This window comes from Dipodomys spectabilis, unplaced genomic scaffold, assembly GCF_019054845.1.
Source record: "Dipodomys spectabilis isolate Male_0828 unplaced genomic scaffold, ASM1905484v1 ptg000002l, whole genome shotgun sequence".
NCBI lineage: Eukaryota > Metazoa > Chordata > Mammalia > Rodentia > Heteromyidae > Dipodomys > Dipodomys spectabilis.
In genome coordinates this window covers 44,771,766-44,786,905 of record NW_024870679.1, presented here as the reverse complement: position 1 = coordinate 44,786,905, position 15,140 = coordinate 44,771,766, and the positions used below count along the sequence as shown (strand labels likewise).

Below are 15,140 nucleotides of genomic sequence, written 5' to 3'. Positions count from 1 at the left end.
TTTTTCTTTCGAAGACTCCATCACAAGTTTTAGTTAAATAATTGCATATCTAATGCCATCCCTTTCTCCCTTACACTACTAAAAAGAAGACTCCTCTTGGATAGTTGATATATTCCTTTGGCATGTGAAAGAGTAGTATGTAATAATTGCTCAATGCAATGACTCTTGAATACTCAAGGAAGGATATGAGTTAAGGACATGGGAGCCTGAGGGTCACTGTCCGGTGCTCCTCTCCGTAGAGCCTGGGGGACAGGATAGGAACATGCATGCATCTTAGTCCATCTGAGATCCATCCACAGGAGATGCCTGGCTTTCTAAGATGCTTGGCTCCTGGATTATAGTCAAAAACATTTGGTGACAGGCCAGGACCCTTGACCTCCTGGACCCCCAGATGCAGGCCTGCCAGAGTGCTGCCCATTGCTGGCTTGGCTTTTCTGTGCCCCACTGAGGGTGAGAATCTCATTCTAGAAATGCAGCAAAATATGGTGTGAGGCTAGAATGCCTGGACCTTCATCCTAGCAACTCTGATACCAAATGACTTGAGCCTTGGTTTACTAATCTATACAATTGTGCACCTCTGTAATGCACCCTGTAGTCAACAGAACTTCATTCTTGTCACACTTGGCTTCCTTGCCCTCCATGTGGTGGGCCACAAAGCAGGACCTGAATCACACTAGCTCCATCCTACCCAGCTGCTCCTTTCTTACCTGGTGTGTGGGAGCTCAGAGGCTCCCTGAGGTTGAGCAGTTACTGCTGATATTTATAAATCTCACCCCACCCTGTGGGGTAAAGAGTGGTCCTTTACCCGTCAGCCCTCTGCCTGCACTGGTGTGCCTCCTCTCTGCCTGTGTCTTCCTGCTTTCTTCCCAGCATGCCCCACGTTTAGCTCCACACAGGGAAGTACCACCACTCTGCTGACAGTTCATGCTGCTTGTTGCCTTCTGCCTGGCCATATCCAGCTAGAAAATAACAAAACTCAATCCAAACTCCTCAGTAAAAAGGTCAGGGATATATACAGGACAAATGCCTAGAGTTGGAACACAGACTCCCAAGTGCATAGAGCCAACCCAAAGGCCTAGGCTGGGGCTTCAGTCCAATTACACTGAAAAAACTATCAGAATAAAATGATGTCACATGTGGGATTCAGCACAGGTGCCTTCCCCGAGCCAGGCAGGGAGTCCAGACCAATTTCAGAGCCTTCCCAGAGGCATGTCCTCCAGGAATTTCTGGTCCTACCTATATGGCACTGCTAGGTTTTCTAAAGTAGATCTGAGTCAGAAATCCTCTGTGATTCAGTGGCACAGCCCTTCCTTACCCTATACCAGATCACATGAGTTACCAGCCTTGGTGGTGTGTCCCATTGCCAGATCCTGTGATGGTCTGTCCAGTCCAAACCTCAACCTGGCTTCCCAGCTACATTTGAGCCATTCATTCCCTTAGTCTTTGGGTCTGGGTTCTAGCCATACCTCCTACCTCAGGGCTTCTGAGTGCAGGGTTCCCTCTGTAATTCCATCACACTTTCCTCCCCTCTGACTCCACCTACTTATTTCATTCTTCTTCCCATAACTCCCTCTCCCAAGATGAAGTTAGGCCTCCCTGCTTCTTTCTTTGTAACTTGGACTTTACAGTTCTGACTCGCACATGCGTGTGTGTGTGTCTGTCTGTCTGTCTCTGTCTCTCTGTCTAGCTGTGTCTATGTCTCTGTGTGCCCGTGTCTGCACGATTATTGTCCATTTCTTTCATCAGACTGCAGGCCCTGTTACCTTCTCACTGCTCCATTGTCGAACCTAGTGTGAACCTGTACACAGGAGGTACAAAATCAATTCTGACAGTTCGATCTGATACACAAATGAGAGAAAGAATGAATGTGTGTCGAACTCACTTAGCAAAAAATTTCTTCTTGTGACTGGCACGGGAAATGAAGCTTTTCCAACAACAGGTCATTCCTAAGAAAGTAGGAAGCTGGATCATAGGACCAGGAGCTAGAATAGCCAGAAAATGAGAAAGCATCACACCAGTGTGATGGCATATGCAGGAGAGTTTCCCCCTCGTGAGGGGGAAAAAATCCAAATGGCAGACCACAAACCATGAGCAAAAAAAAAAAAAATCAAGGGAGAGTGTGAGGCCCTGAGTTCGAAGACCCACTGCCAGCACAAATTAAAAATTTATTTTATTTCTGTTGCACTTTTCAATTGTCCTGGTTTGAGGTGATCGTGTGAGGTGCTGCTGTAAGCACCCTCACGATGTCTTTTGGTGCACAAGCACACTAGGAGTGGAAGTGTGGGGTCATAGAACATGCATATGTTCAGCCAGTTCAACAAAATTACGCACAGTTTGCCCTCACCACAGGAGTACATGAAGCATGTAGCTACTCTACATCTTCTTGAACATTGGGTAAAGTCTGTCTTAAAATTTGGGTTTTTCTGGTGAGTTCATATAACATTTACCTCATTATAGTTTTTTGTGTGAGTGTCAGTTGTGGGTCTTGACCTCAGGGCCTAGGTTTTATCCCTGAGTTGCCTTTGCTCAAGGCTAGTGCTCCACCACTTGAGCCACAGCTCAGCTTCTGAGTTTTTGATCGTTAATTGGAGATAAGACTTTCAAGGCCTTTCCTGCCTGGGCTGGCTTCAAACCATGATCCTTAGATCACAACTTCCTAGAGTAGCTAGGATTACAGGTGTGACCCACCAGCACATAGTTTATAGTTTTACTTTGTATTTTCTTGATGATTAGAGAAGTTAAGTACATTTTCATAGGTAGTAGATCATTTGAATATTTTTTTGAGTACTTTCTTTGGTCTTTCAAACATTTTTTAACATCAAGTTGCCATTTTCTTATTGACTTATAGGAATCTTTTACATATTCTGGATAAGATTCCTTTAAGTTCTTAACTTTAAGAAGTCCAATTTAATAATATTTTGGTTGGCAGTTGATGTCTTTTATGTACATTCATCTTGAGCTATGAAGATATCCTCCCATGTTTTTTTTGTAGGACCTCTGTTACGTTGTCTTTCCAGATAACTCTCTGATCTAGCTCAAACTGATTTTCTGTGTACAGTGGAGGTGAGACTGGGGTTTATTTTTCCTATGCAATGCTGGCATTATCTAACTCTTGGCAGTATCTATCAAAGGTTTTTCCCCTAAGACTATTCCTGGCCACTATTGTGATAATAGCCAAAGATTGGAGGTAGATTGAGGGTCTGCTAACAGAAGGATAGATAGATTGGGGTATAGTTATACAATTCAGTTTGAATCAATAATAAAACAACTACTGCTCCACATATGTGGATGAACCCCCACAGACATCACTGTTGAAAAATAAGGAGGAACTTTCTGGGAAGGGCAAGAGGGGACCTTCTCAGGGGCTACGCCTCCCTCTAGGAAGCTTGGGAGCCATGAGTGAGTGATCTATGAATGAAGCATGCAATTCACGTACTTAACCCACTTCTTTGTATTGTGTTCCAGTTCAGTGAAAAGGTAGGTGGCAGGCAACATCTGTCTGTCTGCTGTGAATGGAAACACTGCTGTCTGACCCCATCAGCGTTTCCTGTCAGGTTACATACCCTTCTGTAACCCTCTATCCCCTGGGGAGTCCTGTGGTCCCTTCCTCATAATTTTCCTTTTTGACCTTTGATTTTTTAAACCACCTTCCTCTAGGTTATTGTTAGGGGCCTCCTTAGGGGGTTGCATTGGAACTCATTCTGATTAATCCAGTGACAATTTTCCCTGGACAGAAGTGTCTGCCCCCACCCCACCCCCACCCCAAGGCCTCTCCTGGGTTACTCATCCACCTCAAGGCCATGTGAATGGCCATTTGTGGGACAGAGAGGAACAGAGCCCAACACCACCTTCCCTGCCAGCTCTGGTTGAATTAGTCCTTCCTCTGGTCTGAGGCCCAGGAGGCCTTTCCCCATCAAAAGAGACCTTCACTTATTGTCTTTATTTTGAAATGTTTGGTAGAAAATTAAAAGATGAGTAACTGCCAGGCAGCTTTTTGAGCCAGCAACCCAGAGCATCTGTGTTTTCTTCCAAGTCTGGCCAGAGCTGGCCTGGAATCGACCCAGCACTCCCCAGGCTCCTCGGCCTTCACTTATTCTCCAGACTGCTCAATTCCTTTTAAGACACAAATTGATTGGGATAATTTCTGCTATAACTACAATTGCCATGGAAAGGAGGGGAGGTAAGGTGCATTCAGGCTGAGGACTCCTGCAATGACTGTGAACCATTGAGTTACTGTAAAATGACCAGAAAATGGATTCAAAATTGGAGCCACAAATAATGTAATTACTGCAGTGTGTGCTCAAGGCTGCCAGAACAAGGGTTGGCTCTGCTGCCCTGGAAACATCTGGAGGAAAAGCTGCTGCTGCTCCTGTTCCTTCAACAACCCCTGCCCTGAGCCTCAGGAGGACCAGTACTCTTCAAGGCTGGTTGGTCCTCAGAGGATGGAGGGGACCAGAAAAGGGATGTGGAGAGAAAAGGCCCAGGAGAAGAAATGGATGGAGGTCAGAACTAGTGTCTCACCTAGTGGTGAGGTCTAGTTACTGCATCTCTGGTAGAATGGAGACCGGGCTGGGCATGGTTGTCATATATCACCGTCATGGCCTCTACTATCAACACAGATATGTCAGCCCAATTGCTGCCATCCAACCTTCTCACCACACCTGCTACCATCATCTCCACCATTGCTATGGCAGTGACATCTTTGTCATCAGTGGTCCCATCAGTGCCAGCGTCAACATCATGCTGTTACCATCACTGTTGTGGTACTAGCATCTCCACTATCCCAGCCACACCATCAGAATTGCCATCACTTCCATTCACATCACCAACACTGCCATAGCATTTCTATCACTGCTCTCCTCCACACCAACCCCAGCACCAATGTCCTGCAGACACCGTGGTCTTTACAAGCAACTCCTTCTCATCCACATTTTTACCACTGTCTCCTCCCTACTGGCCTCATACCTATCAATGTGATGGTGAGGGCATTCTATCTATATCAACATCACCTGCCACCATTACTGTCACAGAATCATCTTCAATTCCTCTTTCATCAATATGATCACCATCATCCTCTACAGCCTCTCAGTATGGTCTCCACCAAGGGTACCTTCATCCTTATCGTCACAGCCAATGTTAGGATCAATCACATCCTTCAAGGTCATTTTTGGAGCTTCTGTATCAGCATGCTATGTGCTTGGTATATCTTTCCAGGACGACCAGCCCTTGCCTGAGCTGGGGACAATAGCTACATCAGGGTAGAGAGATGAGGTAGCTTTTGCTTGCCTGCTTCAAGGCCTAGAGCAAAAGGGGAAGTCCAAGAGGTAGATTCTTATAAGCAGTGGTGGAAAGAAGTGAGACAGACATTTGAGTCCAGCCATGTGTTCTATCTGATCACTCCAGGGGGAAAGAGAATTGGTATGGGGTATGATGAGACAGAAACCAGGGGTATCTGGACACAGCTAGAAGGGCCAAAGAGAACCAGGAGGTTAAACATGAGAGAAACCTGTAGTGTATTTTGAGGTGTTCATGGCCTCAGGTGTGAACAAGAAGGAATAGCCAAGACTAGGTCACTGTTACCATCTTCTAGTCTCCAAAGCACAGAGCCATGCACACTGTGGCCTCTTCCCTCAGAGAGCTGCTCCTAAGGTGACAGAGTAGTGGTGATGAGGAGCAGATACTGAAATACCAGTATATGAATATCATTACTAAGCTATGTGTTACAGGTCCACACACGGACCCACGGGAAGGCACCAAAAAGGTGATTTGTCCTTGAATTTGTAGGCCAGTTTGACAGTTGGCTCACAAATGCAGAGTTCTACTTTTGAAGCATTTACTATCAGTGGGATTGATCTCAGTACATGCTTGCTCACACAGAGGACTACCCAAGGTTTGGCTATAAGGTGACAGGAACAGGAATAATACACTGCTTCCTTGACCTGGCCTCTAGTCCTAGAACTGTAGGAGCATCAAGAGGACACCATCTGTTCTGCTGTGTGTTCTCTCTTGCACTTGGCACTGACCACAAGGAGCCCTGGGTCACCCAGCACATGCCCTCTGTGCTGGCTCAGCTGCTGGCTTGCCCTACCACCTTCTGGCTAGCTTCCCCCTACATTGTTGTTATCTTTCACCTGAGCCGGCTTCTTGAGAGAAGTGCAAATCTCAGGAAAAGTAACTACTCTCAATTTAATTTCCCATGTCCAGGAAGCAGTGGGGGTAGTAGATATTGACCAAGAGGAAGAACTCTGAAAGAGTTCCCAGGAGTTCCGGTTTCCTCTAGACTCTGCATTGGTTGATACCGCTCTGTGCCTTGGAGAGGCCTCCTCTGCCATCCCTCCTAGGACAGGGGTCAGTGAGACCAAGAGAATTCACCCATCAGGAGACTTCTAATATCTAGAACCCCAAATTCCCTGAGCCTGCTTTCAGGGTGTGCACATCTCTGCCTGCATCTGTCCTCTGGAGGGAAGGCTAGGCTATTGGGGTGTATATTCCTAGTTCTTAGGGGTGTCTGGGGGCAGAAGTGTGGACAGTTGAGTAAGGGAGCCATATATCCATATGGAGGGCACAAGGTACCTGAGGTTCAGGGAGGCACAAGTGATGAAAGAAAAGGGGTAGGCTGAAGACTGGTGGCCATTTTCCCCGCTGGTAGTCACTGTGTGTGAGAGAGCTCCATTCTCACTTGAGTTTCCAGGCCATGATGAAGTCATATTTGACAAGATAGGAGGAAAAGACATGTTTTGTTGAATAATTTGTTAGACTGCCTTGTCTAAATATTTAGCCTTATAGCACATGAGTGTCCATTTGTACCTTAGTTGTAAACCCTGCAAATCTTAGGTATGGGCCTATGTTCAGGAGGTTACTCCCAGAGGGCCTGAGGGAACTAGGGTATGTCTGAATCTCCAGTATGCCCATCTTTATGTGCTGAGCCTGACTTTTCTCCTGTGTTTACCCCACATTCAATGTGTGAAATGGTAGCATTTTCATGATCACAGGCCTGCAAGTTGAAGAAGCAGAAAACCAAAACCTAAATGGCTTAAGCAAAAAGATAATGCATCAATCGATATATATATATATATCGATTGATGCATTATATTGATGCATTGATATATATATATATATATATATGTATGTATGTATGTATATAAATCACCAAAGCCCAGACTTTCACTTGATCAGGAGCTCCTATTTCTTTCCCTTCCTTGGCTCTACTCCCCTCCACATTGACTGTCACAGACAAGTGCAGCTCCTTCTTAGTGAACATCAGGTGAGCACTACAACTCCAGATCTCCCTTCCTCTCCGGGTCAGTTAGAGGGAAAGTGCCCCTTTCTCAGTCATGGGGTCTCGTGGCATCCCATTGGCTCCAATGATCCACATTACCATCTCTAAACCAATGTCTGCAAATCAGGACAGGTCAGGGAGTGATTGCCTAGGTGTAAGTCACATAATCTACCCTGTGGGTAAGCAGCAGAAAAGGGGGGGTCGTGAGGAGGAAACTTAGACACAAGACATCTAAGGCTCCTAGGGAGCCCCCCCCTCCAGAATGTGCCTGTTTTACAGATCTCATTTGATGCTCACTTATGTGGGGCAATTCCAGACAAACAGGAAGCACCAGCTCCTGGCCTTTCCAAGCCTCTGAGCCTACCCAATGCTGTGAACTGTTTGAAGACAGAAATTCAGCACTCATTCACTCATCACATGTTGATTAAACAATAAAGTGATCAAGCCTTTGCCTCTCAGAGGCTTAACTTCTAGTGGGAAAAAAGCCAACAAGAAAGACAGGAGCCCTTAGACAAGGAAAGGCTCACTCTGGTAGCTGAGGTTAGGAAGCAATTGAAACAAATAATTATGGTGGTGGGCAGGAGGGCCTGGGATGATGAGGGGGCAGGGGCTTTACTGAGGTGCAGGAGGCTGGGAGGGGGAGAAGGCTTCACATTTTGGACACATAGGTCTAAGCTGCATCTTAAATGTCCAAATGATGATGTTGAGGGAGGTGAGACTCTATGGAACAGGTCAGACTGAAGGTTGGAGTTAAAAGAGCCTTCAGCCAATAGATGCTTGATTGCTGAGATTTGTTCGTTTTTCTCTCTCAAGTTTTCCCTGAATAGGACCTGGCACAGATCCAGGATTCTACTTACAAATGGCACTGTATCACAGGTGACCATCACATCTTTGCCACGATTACTCCCTAAGGGCCAGCTAGGCATTGTGGCCCTGCCTTGCATGTATCATCTCCTCCCACGTCCCTGTGATCAGACCCCATAACTCAGATCAGGAAACAAATTCAGTCATCTGCCGTATAAGGATTCCACTTGCTATTTTCCCCATGTGTTTTTGCGGAATCATCAAAATCTCTGCCTCCTTGCTGATTGGTGCTGACCTCCCCTCTCTTGCAGCCTGTGACCAACTGGCCTTGGGTGTGGTGGCCATCTTTGGACCTTCCCAGGGTTCCTGCACCAATGCTGTCCAGTCCATCTGTAATGCTCTGGAAGTGCCCCACATCCAGCTGCGCTGGAAGCACCACCCATTGGACAACAAGGACACCTTCTACGTGAACCTCTACCCCGACTATGCCTCGCTCAGCCATGCCATCCTTGACCTGGTGCAGTACCTCAAGTGGAGGTCGGCCACCGTGGTCTATGATGACAGCACAGGTGGGTGGTCAGAAGTGGCTGGGATGGGGAGTAGTGAAGTGGGGGCAGAGCCCCAGGGTAGAGCTTAGACAGTTACCTTGCACTGCTGTTCCTGGGGGGAAAGGCTGTGCTGATACCTACACCCCAGCATCACCAGTCACGGCGATGCTCACCGCTGTGATCAGACACACCTGTGCACACCCACCACCCACACACTTTGCTCATCCCCAGCCTGATTCACAGCTGGCTCACCCCTTGTTCCACATGCTCACCTCCACTCTGGTTCAGGGGTACTCAGATGTGCTCTTGCCCCTGGTACCAGCATGCACACCTGTCCTCATCCCCGTCTGAACTCTTGTACCTGCATCTTCTCACCCACAGCAAACACCTCTACCCTTGCCTTGCACATACACTCACGCTTACTTCCAGTGTGGCCTGGTAGGAAGTGTGTACATGTGAAGCTAACGGAAATACCCACCCTCCCACCTGCTGGCAATGAGGCCACTGTGCACTTCAGTCTCTTCATAAACCATGGGGAATAAAGGCATGCTCTGTGCACATGTCTGGTGCTCAGGATATTTGCTTAAAGTTGGTTCTTTGGATCCTTCTCACACTTGTACCCAGCACCACGCCCCCTCCCCATCTCTACCTATACTCAGGCACCAGCTCCCTGACAACACCCATGACTAGAAACAAGGCCAGACCTGCAGAAGTGGGCACAAAGCTTGAACCTCAGTCAGCCAGGGTAGAAATAGGACAGGATCCCTGCAGCCAGTGGCTGAGCCACAGGCCCAAGGCTGGACCCCCTGGTGCAGAGGAACCTGCCCTGTATAGCTTCCCCAGCATTCTTCTGCATAGGACCTGCATGGCCTAGTCCTGCTTCCAAATCTAGCATGGGACTTGTCTTCTAGAAAACTCTTACTCAAGTGTGTTACCTCTTTCCTCTCAAGTTCTGAGTGTGGGCCCAGAGCCAATATCCACTAACATATCCAATAGCACATTGTGAGCCTTTCCTTTAGACCTCATCTGTTGCTGGGAGTTTGGAATGCCTGAATGAATAAAAACCCAGCCTTGGTCTTGGCACAGTGTGCATTGTTGGGAAGCACAGAGAAGCTCACATTACTTTCTGCATGAAGCTATACACAGAGAGCTAAGAGCTGCTTGACAGGGCCTGTTATCAGGGAGAAGAGGGGACAGAAGGGCTGCCGCCAGACTCCGCTTCATCCCTGGTCACCCTCACACGGTTTGCAGGGCAGGCCCAGAGCTGGACACCCTCCAGAGACAGAACATGGTTAAGGCAATGGGACGATAACTGTGTATCCACCATAAACTAAGCACAGCAGGGGTGATCTCATTTAATTTCATCCGTCTCACAGCAACTCTAAGGAGTGGCAAGTTAGTAAATGAGGAAAATTAGTAAATTTAAAAGGAGGAAACTGAGGCTCAAGAAGTCTCACACATGCTCTGCCTATTGTTAACCCAGCTAACAGGTATCAGCGTTGGCATGTGACTACAAGACTTAAGTCCAAAGTGTGTACCATTAGTTAGTGTGGAGCTGGTTCTTCTCTTTCTTTCCAAAGACTCAAGTCCCAAGATGTTTCCGAGCCCAGCCTCTTAAGAGAGTGACCTTGGCAAGTCACTTAACCCATCTGGCCTTACTCTTCCCACACATCAAGAGCTGCAGCATCCAGCCTCGGAAGAGCCCTCCAGCTCTCGCTGCCTGTGATGCAGTGTTCGCTCTTGATTATCTCCTAATGGGGAGTGGGAATAGTAACAAAAGAAACCCTCAGAAAACACATCAGAAACTTGTTTATTCTCTCCAGGCTTCTACAAAGATCTCTTGAGTTGTTGTGATACCAAAGCGCCAGACAGGAGGTCCTTGAATACAGTCTACCACCTCAAACCCCACCTCCCACATGCTTAGGGCCCCTAGCACAAAGCATCTGCCATGAGGGGCACTCATGGGGCTTCCAAGTCCCTTCAGTGTTTCTGTACTAGACCTTGTCTTAACTGTCTATTCTGAATGACACCCTCCCTGAGCCCATTTCTGCTTCCAGAACATGAGCTTTCTGTGGCTGTAGCACAGGGCCTGGACAATGTAGATGTCCTCAAATGTTGCTTAAATGGAATTTGAATTAGATTGGATTGAATTGAATTGAAAAATCAAGTTGAATTAAACTCCAATTAAATAGTGTAGGAAAGAGTGTAAGGGCAAAGAAATGAAGATGTTGTTATTCCATTTTTTAAAAATTTTGAGTAGTTAATCATATTAGAGGAGAATGAGTGTTTTTCTAGGCATCAGCTAAGAATCAGTGACAGACATGCAGCCAGAGAAAGCCCCATGGCCTTGGATGGTCCTGAGCTGACTGACCGGAGAAAGTCAGAAGGCCTTGAAGACAAGACAAAGAGGAGAGTGGAGAGGGCATGACAGATAAAAGGAACATCCTGTGCAGGGGTGAGGAGTGTATGTAGCAGGCTTATGGAGACAACAGCCTGGCCAAGGGGAGAGGATTCAATTATGCATGAGGAAGGGAAAAGTCATATAAAGGGTGTGTCTGGCTGTGCAAGGTCTGGTGTCAGTCTAGGATTCAGGCTTCCTGTTTTTAGTAGTCAAGGACTCATGAGTATTGTTGAGTACAGGAATGAAAGGAGAGTTTAGCCTGTGGCTCTGATAGCAACACAGGGAGAATTTGAGGAAAAGATCACAGCAAGACTAAAGAAGAGATAGCATAGCTACATTGGTCCTGTAAGAAACAAAAAGGAGGCTTGAGTTTGAAGGACTACCTAGAAGAGAATGTAGGGGGCCAGAGAAGAGAAGAATCAGATGTGAGTGGGATGTTGAAAATGGGTCACTCAAATGTCAAAGGGAGAGTGGGCAGAGCAGACACTGGTCAGAACCACTCATTGTCCATTGGTATTGGGCCTGAAGACTGGGCAGGGGGAAAGTGGGGCTTTTCAGATCCTATTGGAGCTGTGCACCATGATGAACACCATGCTAACAGAACCAGTCAGAGTGGAAGCTAAGGTCCCTAAGCCTTTAGTGTACGTCAAGTTACCTGATGCCCAGATCTAATGGCCTGGAATTACCAGTGACCTCTAGCTGGGCATCACTCTTCTATAGCATGATTAACTACTCAAATAAAAATCCAGATAAGATAACAGTGTCTTCATTCCTTCAACTCACTAGTGTCTCAAACATTTTTCTTGTACTACTCAGAGTTTAACTTAATGTTTTTATTTTCACACACACACACACTTAAAAAAAGAGGGCAATCAATGAGAAAGGAGGCTCGAGTTAAGAAGATTATTGGTACTGGGACTCAGTGGGATTCAAGCAATCATATAACTTTGAAAATGATGCCCTAGAATCAGAATAGTCCAAAAGAAGGGGAATGTGGGAGTGAGAAGAACACAATAGCAGGCCCTGTCTGTGCCTTCTTTGGGGACTGTGTCCTCAGAACATTTGAGCTGTGTAGCAGCTCAACTTGACTCACTCAAGTGATAGTAGCTTAGTTAGTCTCACTGACCAGAAGTCTGGGACTGGGTCTTTCAGGGTTGGTTTCACAGCTCCCCAAAGTCAGGCTGCTGTTTCAGTGTGGCCACGCTCCTCTTGTCATTCTCCTCCATAATACAATGGAGTTGCTGCAAATCCAAACATCCTTTCTTCACATGATGACAATCCTCGCAGGCAAGTAGGACGTAGAAGTCAAATGGGGAGGAAGATCTATCTCTGCAACTATCAGAAGACAGTCCCCTAAAGTTCACTGGGTCCACACACTGTCAAATGGGCATGGTATTGGCATTAATTGGTTCACACCATCATGAATCATCTCTTGAGACATTGTCACCACCCAAAAGTACACTTTACTTGGCATGCCAGCAGAGGGTGCCTCCATTGGCTCTTTCTACCAAAAGCTGTGTAACAAGCCACCCCAAACATTCAGTAATGATAAACATTCATCTAATTCCTAAATCTGTCAATTCAGCGATATCCTGGGCTTGGCTAGGTGATACTCTGTGATCTCATTCACCTGCTTGCTGGTTGCTTTAGGTTGACTCTGTCTGGGTGATGGGCATCACCCTCTGGCTCTGCTTTTCTTCCAGACATGTTGCCATGACAGTGGCACAGGGCCAAGAGAACAAATCTAATGGACAACTCTATGTCAAGGGTCCACCTGCTTCAGGCCTGCTAATATCCCACTGGTCAAAACGAGCCACAGGGCTGAGCTACTAGAGGGGCTTTTCTGAAAGGTTACATGGCAAAGAGCCTGCATTAGGAAGGGGTGAAGAGTTTGGGTCATCATTGCAATCTACCTCATTTTGGAGGCAACCAGTGTTTGCCTTTTGAGGTAAGCCATGTCTCTCCCTTCCTAACCTAATGTGTGAAAGGAAGGAGGTTAGAAAAACCCTTGGGTGGAAAAAAGGAGCCAAAAGACTGATTCTTGACTTGTGATTCCATTCTTGGCCTGCTGTAGAATTATAGAAGGATCTCTCCTCTTCTGTGGCCCTCAGTTTCTTTATCTGTAACCTCACCATGCAGATCCCCATTCCCATGCCTTCTAGGATTTGGGAGATAGCTAAATAGGGTAATGAATGCAGAAGTGCTTCATAAGTGAAAAGCGTGGCTCCGACAGCCATGATTCACTGCAGATATTTTGAGAGGGATTGATTAAGGAGGCAGCCAGGAAGAAGAGCTTATCTCAGGCAAACCAAAACAGTTTCGTCTTCTGCCGGGTGGGCCGAGAAGAGCCTGCAGTCTCCTCTGGGAATACACTGATGGGAAGGAGGGCTGACATTTGCTGCTGTTGGAGAATGTGGGTCACCGTGCATTACACGGGGCGATGTGCTTGGCTGAAAAAAAGGCCCTGGTGGCCTCTGCTCCAGCATTTAGCCTGTCCCTGTCCTCATGTTCCGGGTCCCCAAAGCCTACATGCCTACTGATGCTAAGCATGAGTCTGAAAACCAAATGGGTAGGAACAGGCTGTGCACTGTGGGCCTTTCTGGGTAACAGAAAGGTGAGAAAGGTCAACCAGGAATTTCTCGATAAGTGGAGAGGGTATGGGTTTGCATGTCTGATGGGGGATAACCTGTGGCCCCTCCCTTAGCTGAAGCCAACTGACACCTCCCTCTATCCCCCATCAAATCTGATGTTAGGACATCCTAGAACCTGTTTGGTCCAGATCATTCAAGGATTCCAGAGTCCTGAATTTGGGACTTGCCATGGGTTGGGTGTTCTTGATGTGTATGGTCTTGGTGAAGATTGTTGAGGGTCTCTTTAGGAGGTAGAAGTTACAGGGGTGCATCTGGACCTCCCCAGCAGAATAGAATGATGGGTAGCAGATTGCTTTCCTGAGGCTCAGCCCTGGGGACTGGGAAGAGACCTGAAGGGTCTCGGGCTGTATAACAGAAATTATTCTTAGAAATGGGGACTTGGTTGAAAGGCTTCTGGAGTGGGTTTTCTGAGTGAGGAACTCTGTCCAGATAGGGGGGAGGGCACTGTAACAAGTGATGGCAAACTTTAACATGCAAATTTAGCTACAAATTAGTTTAAGAAAAAAGGGGAGGATGGTGTGGCTTCTTAGCTATCTTTACTGTTGTGCACCATAAGGTACAAGTGTATCATCCATGTATTATTTTTTTCCTCTCTGACATCTGCCCTGTTGGTCTTTTCCTCAAGTCTGATTGGTGACCCCAGATTTATATCTCCCTATTTGAAATTAAATAAAAAGGGTTTTACTTACCTATTTCTCTAGCACAAATTCCAGGCACCACACTGACAGGACCAACTATGTCCTATTACCCCAATCATACTGCATGTGCTGATTAGCCAGGGTGGAGCCACATAAATTGACCCTAGAGCTGACCATGGATCCCTCCTGAGACCCATAAACTGAGGAGCAGTGCAGTTGTTCCTCAAAGGAAACTCAAGAGTTCTGTTAATGGGGGCGAGGTATGGTGAGGGAGCTCCATGGCACAGATGCTGGGCCTGAGTGTGGCACGGGAGGGGACAGCCGCTGGCTCTGTCTCTCCTTCAGTGGGTTGGGGCTGGGGGCTATGGAGAGCAGTAAGCTGCCCCCCTCCCAGGTCCTGCTGAGAAGAGTCAGCAAGGAAGGCTTGAAATGGGGACCAAAATGAACTTAATTAGACCTAAGCAAGCCATTTGTCTCCAGGAAGTGACATTCTGTTTTCCCTTGAAGTCCCCAGATTAAGTGGTTTTACAAAATGCCAAAGGGGCAAATAGATTTTTCAGTGTGGAGAGAAGAAAACAGTAAGTCGATCCAACTATGGGAATTTTTGTTGCGTATTACCTAAGTACCAGACCTGTGCCAGGGGCAACTCATCCCACACATTAAGGTTCCTGTGGTAGAATGAGAGAATGAGGTGAGGCCAGAGGAGGCTGAGAGAGGCCGCCATGCTGATGTGTGTGCAAGAAGTGCTGGGGAGGCACATTCTGAATACAGCAATAAAGGAAGCCTTCATGGGGTGGTGGTGGTCTTAAGTCTGAAAGA

At 47.0% G+C, this 15,140-nt stretch overlaps 1 protein-coding gene across 1 annotated transcript in view; it reads left to right on the top strand.

Moving 5' to 3' along the window:
• Grik3 (glutamate ionotropic receptor kainate type subunit 3) overlaps positions 1-15,140 on the top strand; it is a 210,013-nt gene that overhangs the window by 134,397 nt on the left and 60,476 nt on the right. Inside the window, exon 3 of the mRNA XM_042680904.1 lies at positions 8,395-8,652. Coding sequence (XP_042536838.1) covers positions 8,395-8,652 — 258 coding nt within the window. The remainder of the gene's footprint in view (positions 1-8,394; positions 8,653-15,140) is intronic.